The sequence below is a fragment of the Lactuca serriola genome, chromosome 9 (assembly GCF_051521515.1).
Source record: "Lactuca serriola cultivar US96UC23 chromosome 9, Lser_US96UC23_V15, whole genome shotgun sequence".
NCBI lineage: Eukaryota > Viridiplantae > Streptophyta > Magnoliopsida > Asterales > Asteraceae > Lactuca > Lactuca serriola.
In genome coordinates, this window is record NC_136416.1 from 171,246,719 (window position 1) to 171,264,569 (window position 17,851).

At 31.7% G+C, this 17,851-nt stretch overlaps 3 protein-coding genes across 6 annotated transcripts; 2 read left to right on the forward strand and 1 right to left on the reverse strand.

Moving 5' to 3' along the window:
- Positions 1–199: 199 nt before the first annotated feature.
- LOC145074454 (beta-glucosidase 18-like) lies at positions 200–9,607 on the reverse strand. 3 transcript variants are annotated; one of them, XM_079020823.1, is made up of 11 exons: positions 9,353–9,607; positions 9,213–9,279; positions 9,050–9,108; positions 8,814–8,964; positions 8,636–8,729; positions 8,307–8,559; positions 7,649–7,764; positions 7,321–7,573; positions 7,126–7,228; positions 6,939–7,047; positions 200–628 (listed from the first exon to the last, which is right to left on the reverse strand). In XM_079020823.1, the coding sequence occupies exons 1-11, from the start codon at positions 9,536–9,538 to the stop codon at positions 490–492; spliced, it is 1,530 nt and encodes a 509-aa protein (XP_078876949.1). In that variant the 5' UTR covers positions 9,539–9,607; the 3' UTR covers positions 200–489. The 3 variants fall into 3 exon arrangements, with proteins under 3 accessions (XP_078876949.1, XP_078876950.1, XP_078876948.1); XM_079020824.1 differs by lacking the exon at positions 200–628 and adding an exon at positions 2,079–2,153 and having other exon boundaries at positions 9,353–9,606; XM_079020822.1 differs by lacking the exon at positions 200–628 and adding an exon at positions 3,053–3,402 and having other exon boundaries at positions 9,353–9,605.
- Positions 9,608–9,793: 186 nt separating this feature from the next.
- LOC145074455 (Transcription factor TFIIIC, tau55-related protein) lies at positions 9,794–12,010 on the forward strand. 2 transcript variants are annotated; one of them, XM_079020826.1, is made up of 5 exons: positions 9,794–9,959; positions 11,183–11,294; positions 11,394–11,444; positions 11,537–11,588; positions 11,713–12,010. In XM_079020826.1, the coding sequence occupies exons 2-5, from the start codon at positions 11,196–11,198 to the stop codon at positions 11,922–11,924; spliced, it is 414 nt and encodes a 137-aa protein (XP_078876952.1). In that variant the 5' UTR covers positions 9,794–9,959; positions 11,183–11,195; the 3' UTR covers positions 11,925–12,010. The 2 variants fall into 2 exon arrangements, with proteins under 2 accessions (XP_078876952.1, XP_078876951.1); XM_079020825.1 differs by lacking the exon at positions 9,794–9,959 and adding an exon at positions 10,034–10,635.
- Positions 12,011–14,334: 2,324 nt separating this feature from the next.
- On the forward strand, positions 14,335–15,834 carry LOC145073579 (alpha/beta-Hydrolases superfamily protein). The gene has a single exon (XM_079020124.1). The coding sequence runs from the start codon at positions 14,377–14,379 to the stop codon at positions 15,736–15,738; it is 1,362 nt and encodes a 453-aa protein (XP_078876250.1). The 5' UTR covers positions 14,335–14,376; the 3' UTR covers positions 15,739–15,834.
- The last annotated feature ends 2,017 nt before the right edge of the window (positions 15,835–17,851 follow it).

A 17,851-nucleotide genomic window follows, 5' to 3' on the forward strand; every position in this document is an offset into this window, starting at 1 on the left:
TTTATCTGTATTGTCGGTTTTGTCGGAAATCTTAGAATGGTCATAACTTCTTCGTTATAACTCGGATTTTAGTGTTATTAGTATTTCTGTAAACCTTGACTCAATAACTAGCATAGTAGGTAACCCAATAGAGACTTTTGAACATTTTATTTTCGAAGTTAATTTCATTACATCAAAAGAGGTTACAATACTTGCCTTTCAGGTCATTACATAGATTCGAAATATCGGGTTGTCACAGTCATCATGTACATTACCTTGCAAGTCCTCAATGTCGTTCTGAAAAGCTCCTATGCTATGTAACTCCTCATTATTCCCCCTACACTCGACTGCTTGTCTTCACGACTGCATACTTCCGCTTGGTCATCCACTATCCATTGATGAACATTGACACCAAGATGATCCATGTATACTTGGATTACACATCCACTGTCGTACCCTACTTCAATAAAATCCTGGTAGTCTTTCTCGATGGCTATTATCCTCAATCCATCAGGAAATTCTATACCGGGCATGAAAAAGTACACATTCACACATAATAAACAGTAGAAATTCCTTCAAATCCATTCCTGCAAAATCGACATCTTCAAAGCGTTGCTCCGCTCCATCTGAGTAACTTATTGTGGGGTACCTAGAAAAAAAAAAGCCAGCAAAATGAAGATCGACCTTCATAAACACCGTCATAGCAGCGATTTAGAGAGAAACAGTAAAATAAGAAGAAAGGAAAAGAAGATAGCAACGAGTCAATATGTCATTTACAAAAGGGTTAAGTAGGTCAAAAGGTCATTTATTGACATGGCAACGGAAATAGCGAGTTGGCAATCTTTTAAATGACGTGTGGCTTCTTACCTCCTGACTAGGATTAGTTTAACCGGCTGACCCCTTGGCTTTCTATATAATGGCTTTAAAAATCGATAAAACTAGACTTTATACCCCTTAAATGCAAAACCAAAAAAACAAAAAAAAGGACCATTTAAACCAAAAGGTGAAACTTCATAGAGCTACAGTGACATTTACCCATGAAATTAAACTCTTTTTAGTTCCGATTCACAATTATTAATTTGATTTTTTTTTTTCAATTTTTTGATTGCAATACTGACAGGTTCATGAGGTGAGAGATCAACAATGCATGTCAAAATTAAAAAAGCAAGAACAAAGAAAAAAATGGAATCCATTCATCACAACATTCTATCAAGAATAAAAATGTTGATCCATTTTTAAAGAATAATGCCCTATTCAAGAAAAATATCGATCTATTCCATTGATCTATTATTTATCTCCATATATTCTGAAAGAATATATTTCGGTACTATATTTTTTTTCTTAAAAAATGTAGATGGTTTACATTCTAAAGAAAATATCAATTTTTTTTTTTTCATTTTGATAAGACGTAAGTATGAGCTTATCATTTATATATTAGTTAAAATGTATACCGATTCTGAAAGAATGTAACATATTAGATTATATCCATTTATTCTTAAAGAATTATATGCATACGAGATTATAATTATGAAATCAGAATTATACAAAAAAAAATTAAAAACCAATGAAATACTAAAATCCGTATGAATCAATAAACAAAAATTAAATAAATAGTAAAAATTTGTGAAATTCTCAAATTCTTAAAGAATAAATTAATAATATTCTAAAAGAATTCAATGAATGTGAATTTAAAAAAAGGAAAAAAAATTATAATTTTGGAACTAATATATACAAACATTTGAAAAATAATTAGTGTTTAAAAACCATATTTTTTAAATTAAAAGAATTAATTATCCCTTAAAATTCAGAATTTTCTATAATTAAATGTACCTTAAATGACTTAAATACCCTTTACAATGATTTTAGTGTTATTATACTATACATGCTCTCTTATTTTATGCTCTCTTATTTTAATAGCAAGCACCCTAAATCACTTTCATTCATAATTTTTATCCAACGATCCATAATCGTTCCTACAACCATACAATATTTGTGATCCACAATAATATATATATATATATATATATATATATATATATATATATATATATATATATATATATATATATATATATATATATATATATTCAAGCTCTGCTACAGAGTGGATCAATGTCAAAATCCGCTTCATTGTTAGGCCTAATCATGTGGCTCTCTTGTTGCAACCTCGAAACCTTTAACAATAAAAGTAACGATGACAGTTACAAAACCAGTTTAAAGAAGAATATTATTTGATTTTGATGATTTTTCATTATATTTAGTTTTTATTTTTAGAAATTAAAATTCATTATCTAATATGCACACAAGTATTGTTAGTACTATCAACTATCAACTAATTTGATTCTATTCTTATATCATTTACGGTCTATCAAACAAAGATGACAAAAATTGACACTGCATGTAAACAACACAATCGAAAATTTGAATGGGTTAGGCTTGGTTTTAACTTGAAAATGACTCGTTTGTTTAAATACAATATTTTTAATTGTTTAGATAAATTGTATATACCCAAAACCAAATATACAAGAGAAAACTTTTCGTTGAGTCGCTTTGTGATGTGAAAACGACTTAGCATAAGTTAAGACTTTATTTTCAATTTTTTCTTTCTCTCCCATACTCCACACTCCTGTTCGGCCATTCCGTCATGAATCCTCGTGACATTTCCCCTCTACCTCTCAAAGTCCAACTCTTTCCACTTTGTCCTATAAATTTACTATGATTTCATCATTTCGTCATTCCACCTCCCGACTCTTATTCTTTTTGGTTTTTTTTAATTTTTTTCACCTATCTAACGCATTCTCTTTCAATATGTAAAATGTGAATGCATTTACAAGATCTAAACTCTAACTCTGACATAAATCCGACAAGAAAATAAACAAGTTGACATGACACAACACAATAATTAAACGATTCAAGTAGGGTCACACACTCTCAATCCATTTAATGTTTCAACTCAACACAAACCCGACATGACACATTTTTCTAACCAAATATAACTATGTAATAGTAATCATCCCATTTAAATTCCTTTATTCTTTTACAATAATACAAGCAAGTGATAAGAAGTTTACGATTAGTTTTAAGTACATTTTTTATACTTATTGCTTAGTCAGTGGACAATGCACCAATAATATATTGTTGGAATAGTTACATACAAGATTCTCGAATTATTTTTACATATTTGCTTTTAATACAATCATGACATCTTTTTAAACTGATATTTTGTATCTTGATGCTTCCATATCGATAAGATCACTATTGTTTGTTAAGAAATTTTTATACCATCTTGTAGAAAGTTTTGGTATTCGTGTTAGTGTTTGACGATCCACATAATACAACCCAAACCTCAAACTGTAACCTTGCATCCATTCAAAACTATCCATTAACGACCATAGGAAATATCCACGTACGTCAGCTCCCCTTCTATCATTCAAAACAAAAAAATGGGCTTATTTTAAGAACGTTACACTTAGAATTTAGACATGAAATGGCTACATTCAAAATATATGAACATACAAAGTCCAAGTACCAAAATATCTATACAAACCGATTTTTTTTTGTTATGTTTGGCGTGTTTATATGTAGAAACCTAAAAACCAAACTGAAATAGTCAAAATGGTATAATGTTATGTATATGTTTAATTGGCTTAAGTATGTTAAATATTAAAAGGGAAAATAACTTAGGAGGGTAACTACCTCTTATCCGTGTTCACATATTGACAACTTCTTCTTTTTTATACATAATAAAGCAACTAACTTGTTTTAATTGTTTATATTACACCAATATTACCGGCTAATACCTATTTTAACCGGTAACTCAAAAAGAAAATGACTTAAGAGGGTAACTACCTCTTATCGTGTTCACATATTGGCAACTTCTTATTTTTTGTACATAAGAAAGCAACTAACTTGTTTTAACTATCTAGCATCCCAAAAATCATGACCAAAAATTTCGTTTTTAATTTAATACTAAAACCATAATTGTCAAACCATTAATTTAATACTCCGGCGTCGGGCCTCGTCCGGTATCAGGCCCCGCCTGGCATCGAGCGTCGCCTGGTATCGAGCCCCGCTCAGTATACATATATGTCTCTCTTAGGCCCCGCCTGTCTCCGGGCCCCGCCCGCTAAACACATACAATCATATAACATGCTAACACATAAAGAAACATACTCTACTGTATCCCTATCCTAATAAACATACTCTGCTAATAATGAGATATGGAACTTCGTCCGTACTCAGCTAGTTCCAGTCAGGGCTTCAGGAGTACAAGGTGAGTCTCCTCACTGTGTGAATGGGTCTAAGGCCACAATCTCAGCCCATGTAGTCTATGAGTAGTAAGACCCGGGGGTTAACCCTAGACATTGTATGCTAGTATGTTATTCCAGACCAAGGTCTGATGTCGGGCGGGTGCCCGAGGAATGTTTGCATGTTAGGTTATACTTATTGTATGTGTGATACTTGTATGTGCCTGGTAGAGAGGTGAGTGTGGGTGAGGTCCCGTATCTCATTACTAGCTGAGTACAGACGATGTTTCGTATCTCATTATTAGCAGAGTATGTTTCTTAGGACAGGGATACAGTAGGGTATGTTTTTTTATGTGTTAGCATGTTATATGATTGTATGTGTTTAGCGGGCGGGGCCTAAGAGAGACAGATTTGTATACCGAGCGGGGCTCGATGCCAGGTGGGGCCTGATGCCGAAGTATTAAATTAATTGTTTGACAATTATGGTTTTAGTATTATTTAAAAACGAAATTTTTTGTCATGATTTTTGGGATGTTACACAGTTAAAACAAGTTAGTTGCTTTCTTAGGCACAAAAAATAAGAAGTTGTCAATATGTGAACACGGATAAGAGGTAGTTACCCTCCTAAGTCATTTTCCCTTTGAGTTACCGGTTAAAACAGGTATTAGCCGGTAATATTAGTGTAATTTAAACAGTTAAAACAAGTTAGTTGTTTTATTATGTACAAAAAAGAAAAAGTTGTCAATATGTGAATACGGATAAAAGGTAGTTACCCTCCTAAGTCATTTTCCCAATATTAAAATCATTACAATTCATTTACGGTTAGGTTAGGTTTAAAATTTAAAATAGTAAAAAATGTTTATGTTGTATGTTATTATTTTTTAAATAAATTACTTATTTTTGTTAAAGAAAAAAAAAATTAGCAACATGGTTCAAGAATAAAAAATAAATAAATAAACAAAACTTACAAATAGGAGAAAGAAACAGGGTTTTGGTTTTCCAAAATAAAAAAATGGAATTTTTGGTTTGATTTGGGTTAAATTGTACCGAATAATGTTGATATATAACTTTGTAAAAATCAGCCTAGACGTTGAACTAGACGCAAGTCCCCAATTAACCACCCAACTAGCTAAGACCTATAAACTTTTAAGATATTTGTCCAAAATACAAGAATAATAAGTTTTATATATATATATATATATATATATATATATATATATATATATATATATATATATATATATATATATATATATATATATATATATATATATATCCTCTCTAATAAATAAAGATTTTTTTTGCCACTTGTCAAATTCTCAAGAATTTTGCCACATGTAATTTTGTGGGAATTTTAAAATTATTATTTTTCACTTGTCATTTTTTGAGAATTTTATTTTTTTAAAATAAAATTTCATATAAGGAAAGAGAATCATTCTATTAGTTTGATAATAAAGTCTCATAAATGCTCTAAAGAAGATTTGATTTTTTTTATAAATGTTTCAAAAGATTACATTATGATATGTAAAAATATTATTATATAAAATATTTAATTTTTAAATATTGATATTAAATTTTTATTTTTAAAAAACCCGTGTAATACACGGGTCTCACAACTAGTAATCTTGTTTTCACTATCTATTGTGTGAATATATGGTTGATTCTGGACCAATCAGTTTAGTTATTTTAAAAAAATAATTAATGCATATTAAATGTTGAAGATGTAATTAATATTCATTATATCTTCAACATGTAATATGCATTAATTACTTTCTTAAAATAACTAAAATGATTGGTCCATAATCAATCATACATGCACACAATAGATAGTGAAAACATTTGAACCTATATATATATATATATATATATATATATATATATATATATATATATAGAGAGAGAGAGAGAGAGAGAGTTAGATTTATGTGAGACCACTATATTTTGTGAGATCGGGAGACGAAATCGTAGCCACTCATTTTGTAGATAAAAAAATTATTTTTAAAATACAAAATAGTTGAAAAATTTTGAAAAAAAAAAATAAAATATTATTTTCGTCATTTTTATCCAAAAAAAATATAAAAAAATATCTATGAAATATTCTAATAGAATATTAGAATATTTTATAAATCTGATAAATCTAGTAGAATACTAGAATATTCTAACATTTTAAAAATCACATTAGAATATTCACAGTGTAAAATTTTATTAAAATATTTCACTTATTTTTTTTAAAAGGCGGTAATTTTTATTTATATTTTATTTTTTTTATATTTTTTAGGTAAATAAAATGACGAAAATAATAATTAAAAAAAGAATTTTCAGATTTTTCCTTTTATTTTACATTTTAAATTTATTTTTAGATTGCGTCTCACGGTCTCACATGGTTTTTTATAGATATCTCAATTTATGTTTTTTCTATTATTATATTTTATAATTTTGTAACTAAAAATGTGTTTACCATATTCATGATGTATCTTTCGATGAAAAAAATTATGTTTTAAAAATACGTATCAAATCTTGTCATGTGATGGATATTCTTCATATTGGATTTTCACTAGTCTCCATCTAACTCCCTACTCATTAGTCCCTACTGGACCAACTTTACTAGGCTTAGCGAGTTTTGCATTGTTGTTAGATAAAAGAAATGCCCCCTTAAGCATAAAAAAGTTCCATTTATGCCCCTCAACTACGGACTCGGCTAAAGAAGCAAACCTTATGGACTTGGCTAATGAAGCAAGGTATTTTGAGTGAAATTCAATTCGTTTGACATCATTGAAAATCTCATTAATTCGTTCCTCATGCACATAGGGTGAAGAATATCCTGCCAAAAAATACAAATTTATGGGCACATATAACAACATATTTGTAATTTATTCGAACAAAAGAATACAACCCTTACCATTTTCAGTAATAAACATAGGTTTATTATTGTACCGAATCTTCATATGGTTAACAATCTCCTCCATGCCTTTAGGAACAACAAATATCCCTTCTACACCTGTCTATTTGTGCAACAAAATAGACACCATAATTATTAACTAAAAGGAATAATAGGGTTGCATAAAATTAAGCCAAAAATCGTTTTTTTTCCTACAGGTTCACCAATCAACATGCCATCACGCTCTCCAACAATGTCCACAAAACCCCGGATTGCACGATTTGCAAATGGAGTGCAACTAGCGTTGATACAATCCTTAGCATATATAGTGGAGTAATGGTTGATGCCAATGAAATCAATACTGTTTTTCATAAACTTCTTTTCCTCAAGGGAGAAACTTGGTAATTTACTTCCAAGGTATTTGTGCATTTCTTCGGGGTAGTCTCCATATATTGAAGGATCAAGTGTCCTGTTTAACGATTAGAAGTTGAATCATGTTTTTTTTTTTTTTTTTTTGTCACCAATATACTTTTAAGAGCATTACCAGCCAACATTGAAAGCAAACACCCTTTTGGCAGCTTCATGATCGAGCTCACTGTCTGTTAGTGGTTTGTACATGTAACAGTGCACAACGAGGCCTATCGATCCACCTTGTTTAGGCTGCAATAAAAATCCAAGAGGTGAAGTTGACAATTAAGGTCAAACGAACAAATGTCATTTCCTTAAAGATCCACATGAATGTTGGATAACTTCATGCAATCATTTAAACATTAAAGGAGAATTACACAATTGCCATTACATTATCATCATTTTACCTAACAAAGTACTATGATTTTTTTTCCATAAAAGAGAATGATATAAAACAAATTGTCCATTCCGACGTATATTAACCTACAAAAACCGGTAACCGTGTTTGATTTCATTACATGGAAATATTTTAAATGGGGACCCTTTTAAATATGTTGCAAGGCAAATAAATGTCCATGTAAAGGTGTTGAGGTGTCAGAAAAATGTCCATCGGTTTAGCACATACTTTATCTAGATATTTCTTATGAGTTATGTCACATTCACATTATATGTAAGCCACTTTTTGTAATTCAATAATGGCTGAAATGGTTAAAAAAAACAACTTTTTAGGTAAAACATTGATAATGTAATGATTTTTATGTAATTTCACAAAGTCTTAAAATTAGTTCGATTACCTTGAAAGTTTCATGATATAGCTTGGCTACCTTTCCATGAGCCAACAACATATTATGCATGGCAATAAGAGGTTCCACATCAGAATTTCCAACATTGCAATTTCCAAAAGGCTTTGAACAACGAGAAGGTGGAAATAACCCAAATTCATAAGACAATTCTATGAACACATTAGGTTCATTAATCGTGATCCAATACTTCACTCGATCTCCAAAAAACTTGAAACAAATTTCTGCCAAATGTACAAAGTCTTTCCTGACACCATAATGCATCCAATAAGCAAAATGAAAATTTATGTAAAGATGAAAATGACATTAATTTTTAGTCATACTGCATTTCGGGGTTTAGCCAAGACCCGGACCCGTATATCTCTTCAAGTTCATGTGGATAATCGTTATGGAAAAGTGTCACAAATGGCTCGATTCCTGTATGATTTTAATCAAGCTTTAATCGTTTTACAACTAACATCACAAGTCGTTAATTTTAATCAAGTTTTAATCTTTTTACACCTTTGAGGATCAGGTTGTCTATAATCTTGTTGTAGAACATGATTCCTGCAGGATTAACTTCACCAAATCTTCCTCTTGGAAGAATTCTAGCCCATGAAATCGAAAATTTGTATGCTTTTAGACCAAGGGAATGCATCATCTCTATGTCTTTCTGTATTCAAAAAATTCAAACAAAAAAAATATAGAAACTGTTTTTTGTTTTTGATACGAAAAGTCAATTGAAGCTGGAAATATACCAAGAACAGATGATAATGATCATCTGCAATATCTCCATTCTCTGAATTTTCTCCACAGCCTAATAAAAACGAGGATGGATAATCAATAATGGATTCATCACTACAAATTCAATAATGAATTCATCATATAAACAATAGAAATCAGGGATTCTATGGTGTTAACCTATAGAATGACAATATACATCCCAATTGCTTAAGGACTTAGCATCTTCGAGATAAGCTCCTTCAACCTAAAAAAAATTCATGAATTAAATGTGGGTATGATAATGAGCAAGAAAGGGGTAGAATGAGGAGATTATCGACTTGGTAAGCAGAAGTGGCAACTCCAAAAAGAAACCCGGGTGGGAAATCGGATCTTTTGATGTGGGGTTCTTCTTTTTCTTCGGATATGAATTCTCCATCGCCATTGTTAAAGGCTTCAAAAAGTGGAGCAGAAACAGAAAAAAGAAAGAAGAAGCAGAGAGGAATAGTGGGTGATTTCATTTTCATACCAAAACGAGGGAATCTTTTGACATATTACTATTCTGCCAAAAAAGGAACTCCTCATTATTGTTTATCAAAATCAGTTTTTCTACAAAGATCGCACTAACTAAAGTTTTTCTAACAGGAAATATATTCATCCAATAAGAACCTGCCATATGGAATCCTAAGAATTACATTTATCTATTTTCTTGATAATACTAAAATGATACGTACGTTTCATTGAATAAGAAGTTTGATATGCACTTACTGATTGGATTTCATTGAATAAGAAAGTTCAGCAAACTTTATTGTCGTTCAATGAATTTGGGAATTGGTTGGATTCGGATTTACTTGTTCATTCGAACAACACAATTTCACAACTGTTTGAAGCTGAGTTCATGGGGAAGCAACAACTCTTCATTTGAATTTTGAGTTGAAGTAATTTAAGGTTTTGATTTTGTGTTGTGATGAGTTCGAGGGTGTTGTTGATTTTGTGTTGTGATTAGAGAATGTATTTCCAAAAAAAAGATTAATTAATCAATTTACAAAATTGGTAATATTTTTATAATTCGTCAAAATATATCGATTTATTATGTCAAAAATGAAATAACAGTCGGTTTTTTTAATTTTTTTAATATCAATATCCTCAAAGAAACAAACGTTAAATGAAAAAACAGGCTTAATCAAAACCCTTTTTTTTCAACAATAATCCCCCCTTCTCTTTTCCTCTCGCACAAAACCCTTCCCACCACCAGCTTCATCGCCGGAAAACGAGGCCCCCCCACCTCTCTCTTCATCACCGGAAACGGCGACATAAAAACCATCCTGACGCCTTCCCCGCTCGTCCCTGTACGGCACAAGATTTATCCCCGATACCCTCGTATCCGTACTGAAAATTTACCAAAGACGCAGCAATTAAGAGAAACAGAGAGTGCATATGCTATCGGTGTCTCAGGGAAGTGGTTACGAAGAAAGCGTAAGCAACATGAATTAGAGTGCCTTAATTTCAGACCAGGCGGGAACTGAATCGACCTATCGTGAATCGATAATACGACATCATACTTGGTCGCTTGGTGAATTAATATCAGAAGACTCATTCATCTATCATCTCTCTCGCTTCATTGGTATCATTCTGAGTTCTCCCCATCTCCATCTCGGCTTCCTATTCTCTGCTTCTCGTTCTCTTGCAAAGTATTCTGAATATGATTCTTGAATCCGTTATGAAAGCATCCGACTTTTAATTTAATTCTGTTTTGTTTCCTGTTTTTGTTTATTTCTCGTTATTGGTTCTGATCAAAAGCTCAAAGTTTCAAGTTAGTAGATAAAGTCTCAAAGGTTTGATCTCGGTTCTGAATCGATTAGGAGATAAAGTCATTCTTTCAGGCTGAGTTAGTTATGAATCTGTAAACCGATTAGGTATTAAGTCTATTCTCAGATGTTTCATCTTGACTCTGAATTGAACAGCTCTCATAAATAGCTGTAATATAGCATCTGAGAATTATATCATTTGGTCTAGGATTGCCAATAGAAATTATAGCATTTGGTCTAGGGAAATATATTCTTTCAATTAGTGTGGGAATTATATCTAGTTAGATGCATTACCTTTATAGAATTCAGCTACCATATAGATATAGTGGTTGTGATTTGTGAAATTGTGATATATTTATGCAGATTTTTTAAGTTTATGGCAACCTCTCGTGAAGAAGAAGAATTTGTGCTGCTTGACTTGGATTCAGTTTCTGGGCAACTTCACATTCCACCTAATGCTCCCTATGTTCTCTCTGTATGTACTTTAGACTATAAAATTTACACTTTCAGTATTATGAAAACCCTACTTTTTTTCTTTTTTTTTTTTAAATAACCCATTTGGTTGAAAATGCAGGGCCTTGATACATTGAACCCAATCCTAATTATTGATGACAAAATAAAGCTGGTAATAACTCTTTTTTTTTTTTTTTGCATCAAGTTAAATAGAAACAACTTATGTGATGTTTGTTGCATTTTGTGGGCTTTTGGATTTTGCAGATTGGCGAATACGAGGAAACTGTTGGAACATGTCTTGTTTTTAGTGAACACAGTAAGTTAAGTTGAAGATTATAAAAATTTTAAAAATAAATAAAGAAAGAAAAACTTATGTAAGATTTTAAATTGTGTGTAAACTTTTGGCGATTAAGTGTTAGCTGATAAAGTTTGTATTGTAGATGCTTCGCCTGTGGTTCATGAAGAAACGGGATCATCCGAAGTAAACCTTTTTTCAGGAAAATGTATAATTAATCCGAATGAGGTTACAAGAAAGCAAGTCAAACCTATTTGTCAACTCCAAAAGGTTCTTAGGTTCAAGTTACAAGATGATCAAACCAACAATGTTGTTGATGTTCCAACAATCGAACATAGTACCATGAAGAACGACTAGTTTTTAATTGTTGAGATGCTATATGAATGAAATTTTGTTGTATCTTTATAGTTGTTAAAGTTGTTAAAATGACCTTTTTGCTCCTAGCTTTTTTATCTTCTTCCATTTTTGCCCTTTATTTTAATTTTAGTGCTACAAAACTTCGACTTCCAACATAATATAATACTTAGATATGATGTCAAATATAAAACAAAAATCATTCTGTTACAAAACAAAACCAAGTGACTATGGATGTTATGGGTTTGGAGGGAAAAAAACATGGAAAAAGTTAAATAAGAGGTAACCAAAACAAGTGAACATGTGATGTTACAAAAAGAAAAGAAGTGGACACGTGATATTAGTTTTCTTTTTGCATCTCCACACCAAATGTTAACAATTAAAAAAATACAAATTAAATGTTATAATAAGAAAGCAAAATTTTATATTAGTAAACAATAATAATTTTTTTTTGGCTAAATCACTTTTTCATCACTAACTTTACCATCATCATGGTTAAAAGGAAAATCAGCATGGTGTCAATGTGTCCTTATCAAAACAAAATTTTAATTTTTACAACTCTAATCTTACATAGAATATTTTGTAGTTTTTTTTTTATTATTATAAGTTATAACAATTATAATAAATAAAAGAAAATAATATTGGAAAGGAAAATAGGTATTTCATATGGACCAGGGACCAAAATTACAAAAAATAAAACTATAATAACTCAACATATCAACTTATTAAAAGTTGGACTAAAATTACAGACTAAACCATATAATTATTGTCTAAAATTTAGAGCATTCATAATGGTGAGTTTAGTGGGAGAATTGAATGAGAAACTCCACCATTATGAGATACCACGTTGGCATTCAATGGATTTGGAGTTCAATGACCATTGAACTCTTTAATGGGAACAATGAAAGTTTTTAATTCTTAAATATTTATTATAAATTACATTTTAAAACATTTTATTGAACTTTGTAGGGCTCAATGCATTGTAGGAAAAAATGATAGAGTTGTATGGATTGTAGAAAGATAATATGACAATCCGTTGAACTCTATGGGGTTCAATGCATTGTGGATACCCTTAGTCTAATTATATTATATTAGATTGTATTCTATTATACGGCAAATGTTATAAAAATCTTAAATTTATAGGTTTTTATTGAATTTACCCAAAGTTGTATTTTAGGTTCATTAGTGCCGAAATTTTACAACTTTTTTTTAGTTTTTCCTTTTTGTATTTTTATCCGGTAAAAATAAAATTTTTGACCAAACTTAAGGATAATTATAAACCAAAAAATATAAAATCAAATATTTTTGCCAAACATAAGGGCAAAATTGAAAAAAAAAATGTAAATTTGAGGCATTGATATGGACCTAAAATACAATTGTGTAAAACGACAAAAACTTGCAATATTAATGGTTTTATGTAATTATCATATATTATATTATATTAATATATAGTTTTTGATGAGTTATTAAACCACCCAAGAAACTGCATCCTCCTTGTTCAATCATAGTCCTTTTTAATTATGTATTTTAAAGTATAACCGATACCTAATTATTTATCTCACCAACAATGGACCCACCTCGACACCCCCCTAATCTTGAAGGTTATGTTTAGATATCAGTACATTTTATTTTGCTCATTAGAGTTTTCGTTTTCTTGAAACAAAAACTTCTCGATGGAATTCAAAATCATAAGCAATTGGGATGAAAGATTTTCATGATTATGATAATGTGAAGGCTTTATTTAGAATGGTCCATTTAGTAAATATTATTCTTATCTTCCCCACATCAAAAAAAATTATTCGTCTTGATTTCAGTCAAAAGTCCTCTCATCTTTCCCTTACTCACACATATCTCTTCTTCTTCATCTTTTTAACCTTATATTTAATTCTTTTCCATCTTAAACTCTTTCGATCTTCTCCAAATGCAAATGCATTAGTCGACAGGAAATAAGGAGAAAATGTAAGAGAGCCGCATTAGAAAGAGTGTGTTTTCATTTCTCCATTACAATTGTACACGAAAAGAACCGAAAATATTTCAGAACTTCCATTTCATAGGAAAAACCAATTGTGTTTCATGCTTTGAGTTTTCTACATACCCTTTTCGTGATCAAGTTAGGGGGTTTGTATGATTGCTTATGTATGAGTTTTGTTATTGTTACAAGATTATTATTCTTCAAGATAGATTGACGCTTACTCTCTATCAACTCCCATTTATTTTGTTAAAGTAGGCTTTAAATGACCGAATCATTGTGTCATTTTTATCATTTATGTAACTATTCTTATGTCGATTTTTTTTTTTTGTACAAAAATCAAGTGGGACCAACTAATTATGTGAAATTTGAGTAATTATTAATTTGTCACGTGATGAGAAATCCCTATCCCCTATCTTATATGCCAAACATGCATACAATACGACCATTCATTTTATACCTGCAACTGCAACTGCAACCACTGCCATGGAATCCACCACAACCGAATCCAAAGCGCCATGGACGGAAGTCCTCGGAAGCAACAACTGGGAAGGTCTTCTCGACCCATTCGACATCACTCTCCGGTTACTCATCCTCCGATGCGGCGACTTCTGTCAAGCCACCTACGACGCCTTCAACAACGACAAGAACTCAAAGTACGCCGGCAGCAGTCGCTATGGCAAGAAATCCTTCTTCGAGAAAGTCATGCTCCGACCATCTCCTTCCGACTACCAAATCGCCGCCTTCCTCTACGCCACCGCCAAAGTCTCCATCCCTGAAGCCATCTTCGTTCACTCCCTGTCTCGCGAGTCTTGGGATCGAGAGTCAAATTGGATCGGATACATCGCGACGACCACCGATGAGGTGAGTCGAACACTCGGCCGGCGTGAGATCTACATCGTGTGGCGAGGCACAAGTCGGGATTTCGAGTGGCTTAATGTTTTTGGCGCGAAAAGCGAGTCTGCTGAACCTCTGTTACGCCAGAAAACATTTGGTGCTACTCCGACGACGGCAGATTCAGGCGAGACTAGCAGCAGCAGCAGCAGTGATAGTGACAACGATGAAATTCCGAGGGTAATGCAGGGTTGGCTAACGATTTACACCTCAGATGATCCGAATTCGTCTTTCACAAAACAAAGCGTAAGAACACAAGTGTTGACAACTATCAAACACTTGGTGGGCATCTACAAAAACGAAGAAACTAGCATCATTATCACCGGACACTCCCTGGGTGCAAGTTTATCGATCTTATCCGCCTTCGATCTAGCAGAAAACGGAATCACAGACGTCCCAATTGCCGCCTTCGTCTTCGGTTCTCCTCAAGTCGGCAACCAAGCATTCAACGATCGTCTAAACCAATTCTCAAATGTCAAAATCCTTCACATTAAAAACAAGATCGATCTCATTCCGCTATACCCAAGTGGGTTACTCGGGTACGTGAACACCGGTGTAGATTTCGTGATCGATACACGAAAGTCTTCGAGCTTGAAGGAGTCGACGAACACTGGAGACTGGCATAATTTGCAGGGGATGTTGCACGTTGTAGCTGGGTGGAATGGGGAGGATGGTGAGTTTGAATTGAAGGTGAATCGGAGCTTGTCTTTGGTGAATAAATCGAGTGAGTTTTTGAAAGATGAGTTTCTGGTTCCGGGGTCATGGTGGATCGAGAAGAATAAAGGTATGATTCTGGATGGAAATGGAGATTGGGTTTTGGAACCACCTGATGAAGAAGATATTCCGGTTCCGAGTGGACCGGTTGAGGAAATGGTAACGGCGACGTCGGGTGACGGCGAGGAGAAGGTAACGGCGGCGGCTTCGGGTAACAACAAGCGGTGTTGGATTTTGTAATAGTAATCGTTGTATGATAATTGAAAAGAAAGACTGTTGTTGTCCACGTGTAATTTGTCAGCATTCTTTATTGAGATTTTTCACTGCAATTTACTACTGGATTGGTGGTTAGGATAGGATGAAGTTTTTTTCTTTTTTTTTTTTGAGACCCATGTTAAAAAAATTTTGAAATTTTAAACATTTGAAAAAATTAAATTTATAAGAAAAAAAAAAAAAAAATATATATATATATATATATATATATATATATTAAATTATTAAAATTAAAATGTTTTTTTTTCTTTTAAATTTAAACAAATAATTTAGATAAATAAATCAAGAATACTAATGATGTTTTAATTTAATAATTTTGAAATTAAAAGAAAAGTTAATTAATGAAATTGATGTGTATTTATTATAAGGGTGAGCATGGTGCGGTTTTAGAGCTAAACCGAACCGCAAACCGCAATATGCGGTTTTTGAATTCTAGAAACCGTTGGGTGCGGTTTTTTAATGGTTCGGTTTTACGGTTTTTTAGTATGGTTTCGGTTTGTACCGGTTCAGTGTCGGTTTTAAACCGTGTCAAACATATGGTGCGGTTTTTTATGTTCACCGATACGATTTTTTTTTATCATGGTGTTCATGTGAAGATTTATGATTGTATGACATGGTGTCATTTCGTTTCCTCATATTTAGAAGTTGTAATTTTGAGTTTTTTATGTTGTTTTACTTGATCCCTTCATTTGCAACTCATATTCGTAAACTCATTTTTTTATTTAGTTTGTGCTTAGAAAATTACAAGCTTGCAAGTTGTAACTCACATAGTGTTTACACTTTACACATTATCATTAAGTGACAAACTCACATATTAAACCTAATACCTAATTACTAATTATTGTCAAGTTCAGTATATAATTATTATAATATATGTATAAATTAGAATTTATTAGATTTTTAAATAATATGTATAATTGTATAATATAAATTAGTGATTTATTTTATTGTTAATAAGCTTGCGGTGCCGTTTGGTTTTGTGGTCCGGTTTCTAGATAAAAACCGCATCGCACCAATAAATTCGGTTTCTCAAAAAAAATAAAATCCACCAACGGTTTTTGCATCGGTTTCAGTTTTTCAGTGGCGGTTTATTGCGGATTTAGCAGTTTTTCATTTATCGGTTTGGGTTTTGCTCACCCATATTTATTATTACATTTAAATACTATTTGGAATTTAATAAATGAAAAAACTATAAAATGACATGTGGAAAAAAAATTAATAAGAAAAAACCATGTGAAGTGTCAAAATCATTTTGATTTATCAGTAAGGATTCAATTGAAGAGTGTCAGAGTTGTCAACTTCTTAGATTGAAGCGAAAGTTATCCGAAGAATTAGTTGTATTCCAAAATGTAAAAGAGTTGTTAGTTATTATAAAATTACGATTTTGATTCTTTACTTTGTTTTTTTTCATTTATATCATTATATTTACAATTTTGTTGTAGTATCAATCAAATAATCGATTCTACATGTTCTCTTGGTAACCACTTTTTTTTAATTGCAATAAAGTCACTAAGTTTATCAAAATTTTGATTTTAACGTCGAGTTTCAAATTACAAGTAATTCATTATGTTACTATAAAATTTCGATTTTAACGTCAAGTTTCAAATTATAATAAAGTCATTATATTACCATAAAATTTCGATTTTGATACCGAGTTTTTTTTTCTCACTTAATTTTGTTGCAATTTCAACCAATCGATCGATTCATGAGATGTTATTGTAGTTTAGAAGCTCGATATGTACAACAAATAAATGAAGGTCGGTCAAATGGTTCAAACTCACTTACAAGTCCGCGAAAAGTGCATAGTCACCCTTTCAGGAGATGTTATTGTGGTTTAGAAACTCAATTTGTACAACAAATACCCTTACAAGCTCGATTTAGTGGTTCAAATTCACTAAGCATCTCCTGAATTGACCTTATGGAGGTCTTTATTTACTTGTTGTACAAATCGACCTTTTAAATAAATGACATGACAATATAGTGATGTGGCAGCTAAAATTGTTGCAATGTCAACCAATTGACCGATTAGCATCAATCTAGCAACTTATCAAATAAATGACATGAGAATATTATGACGTGG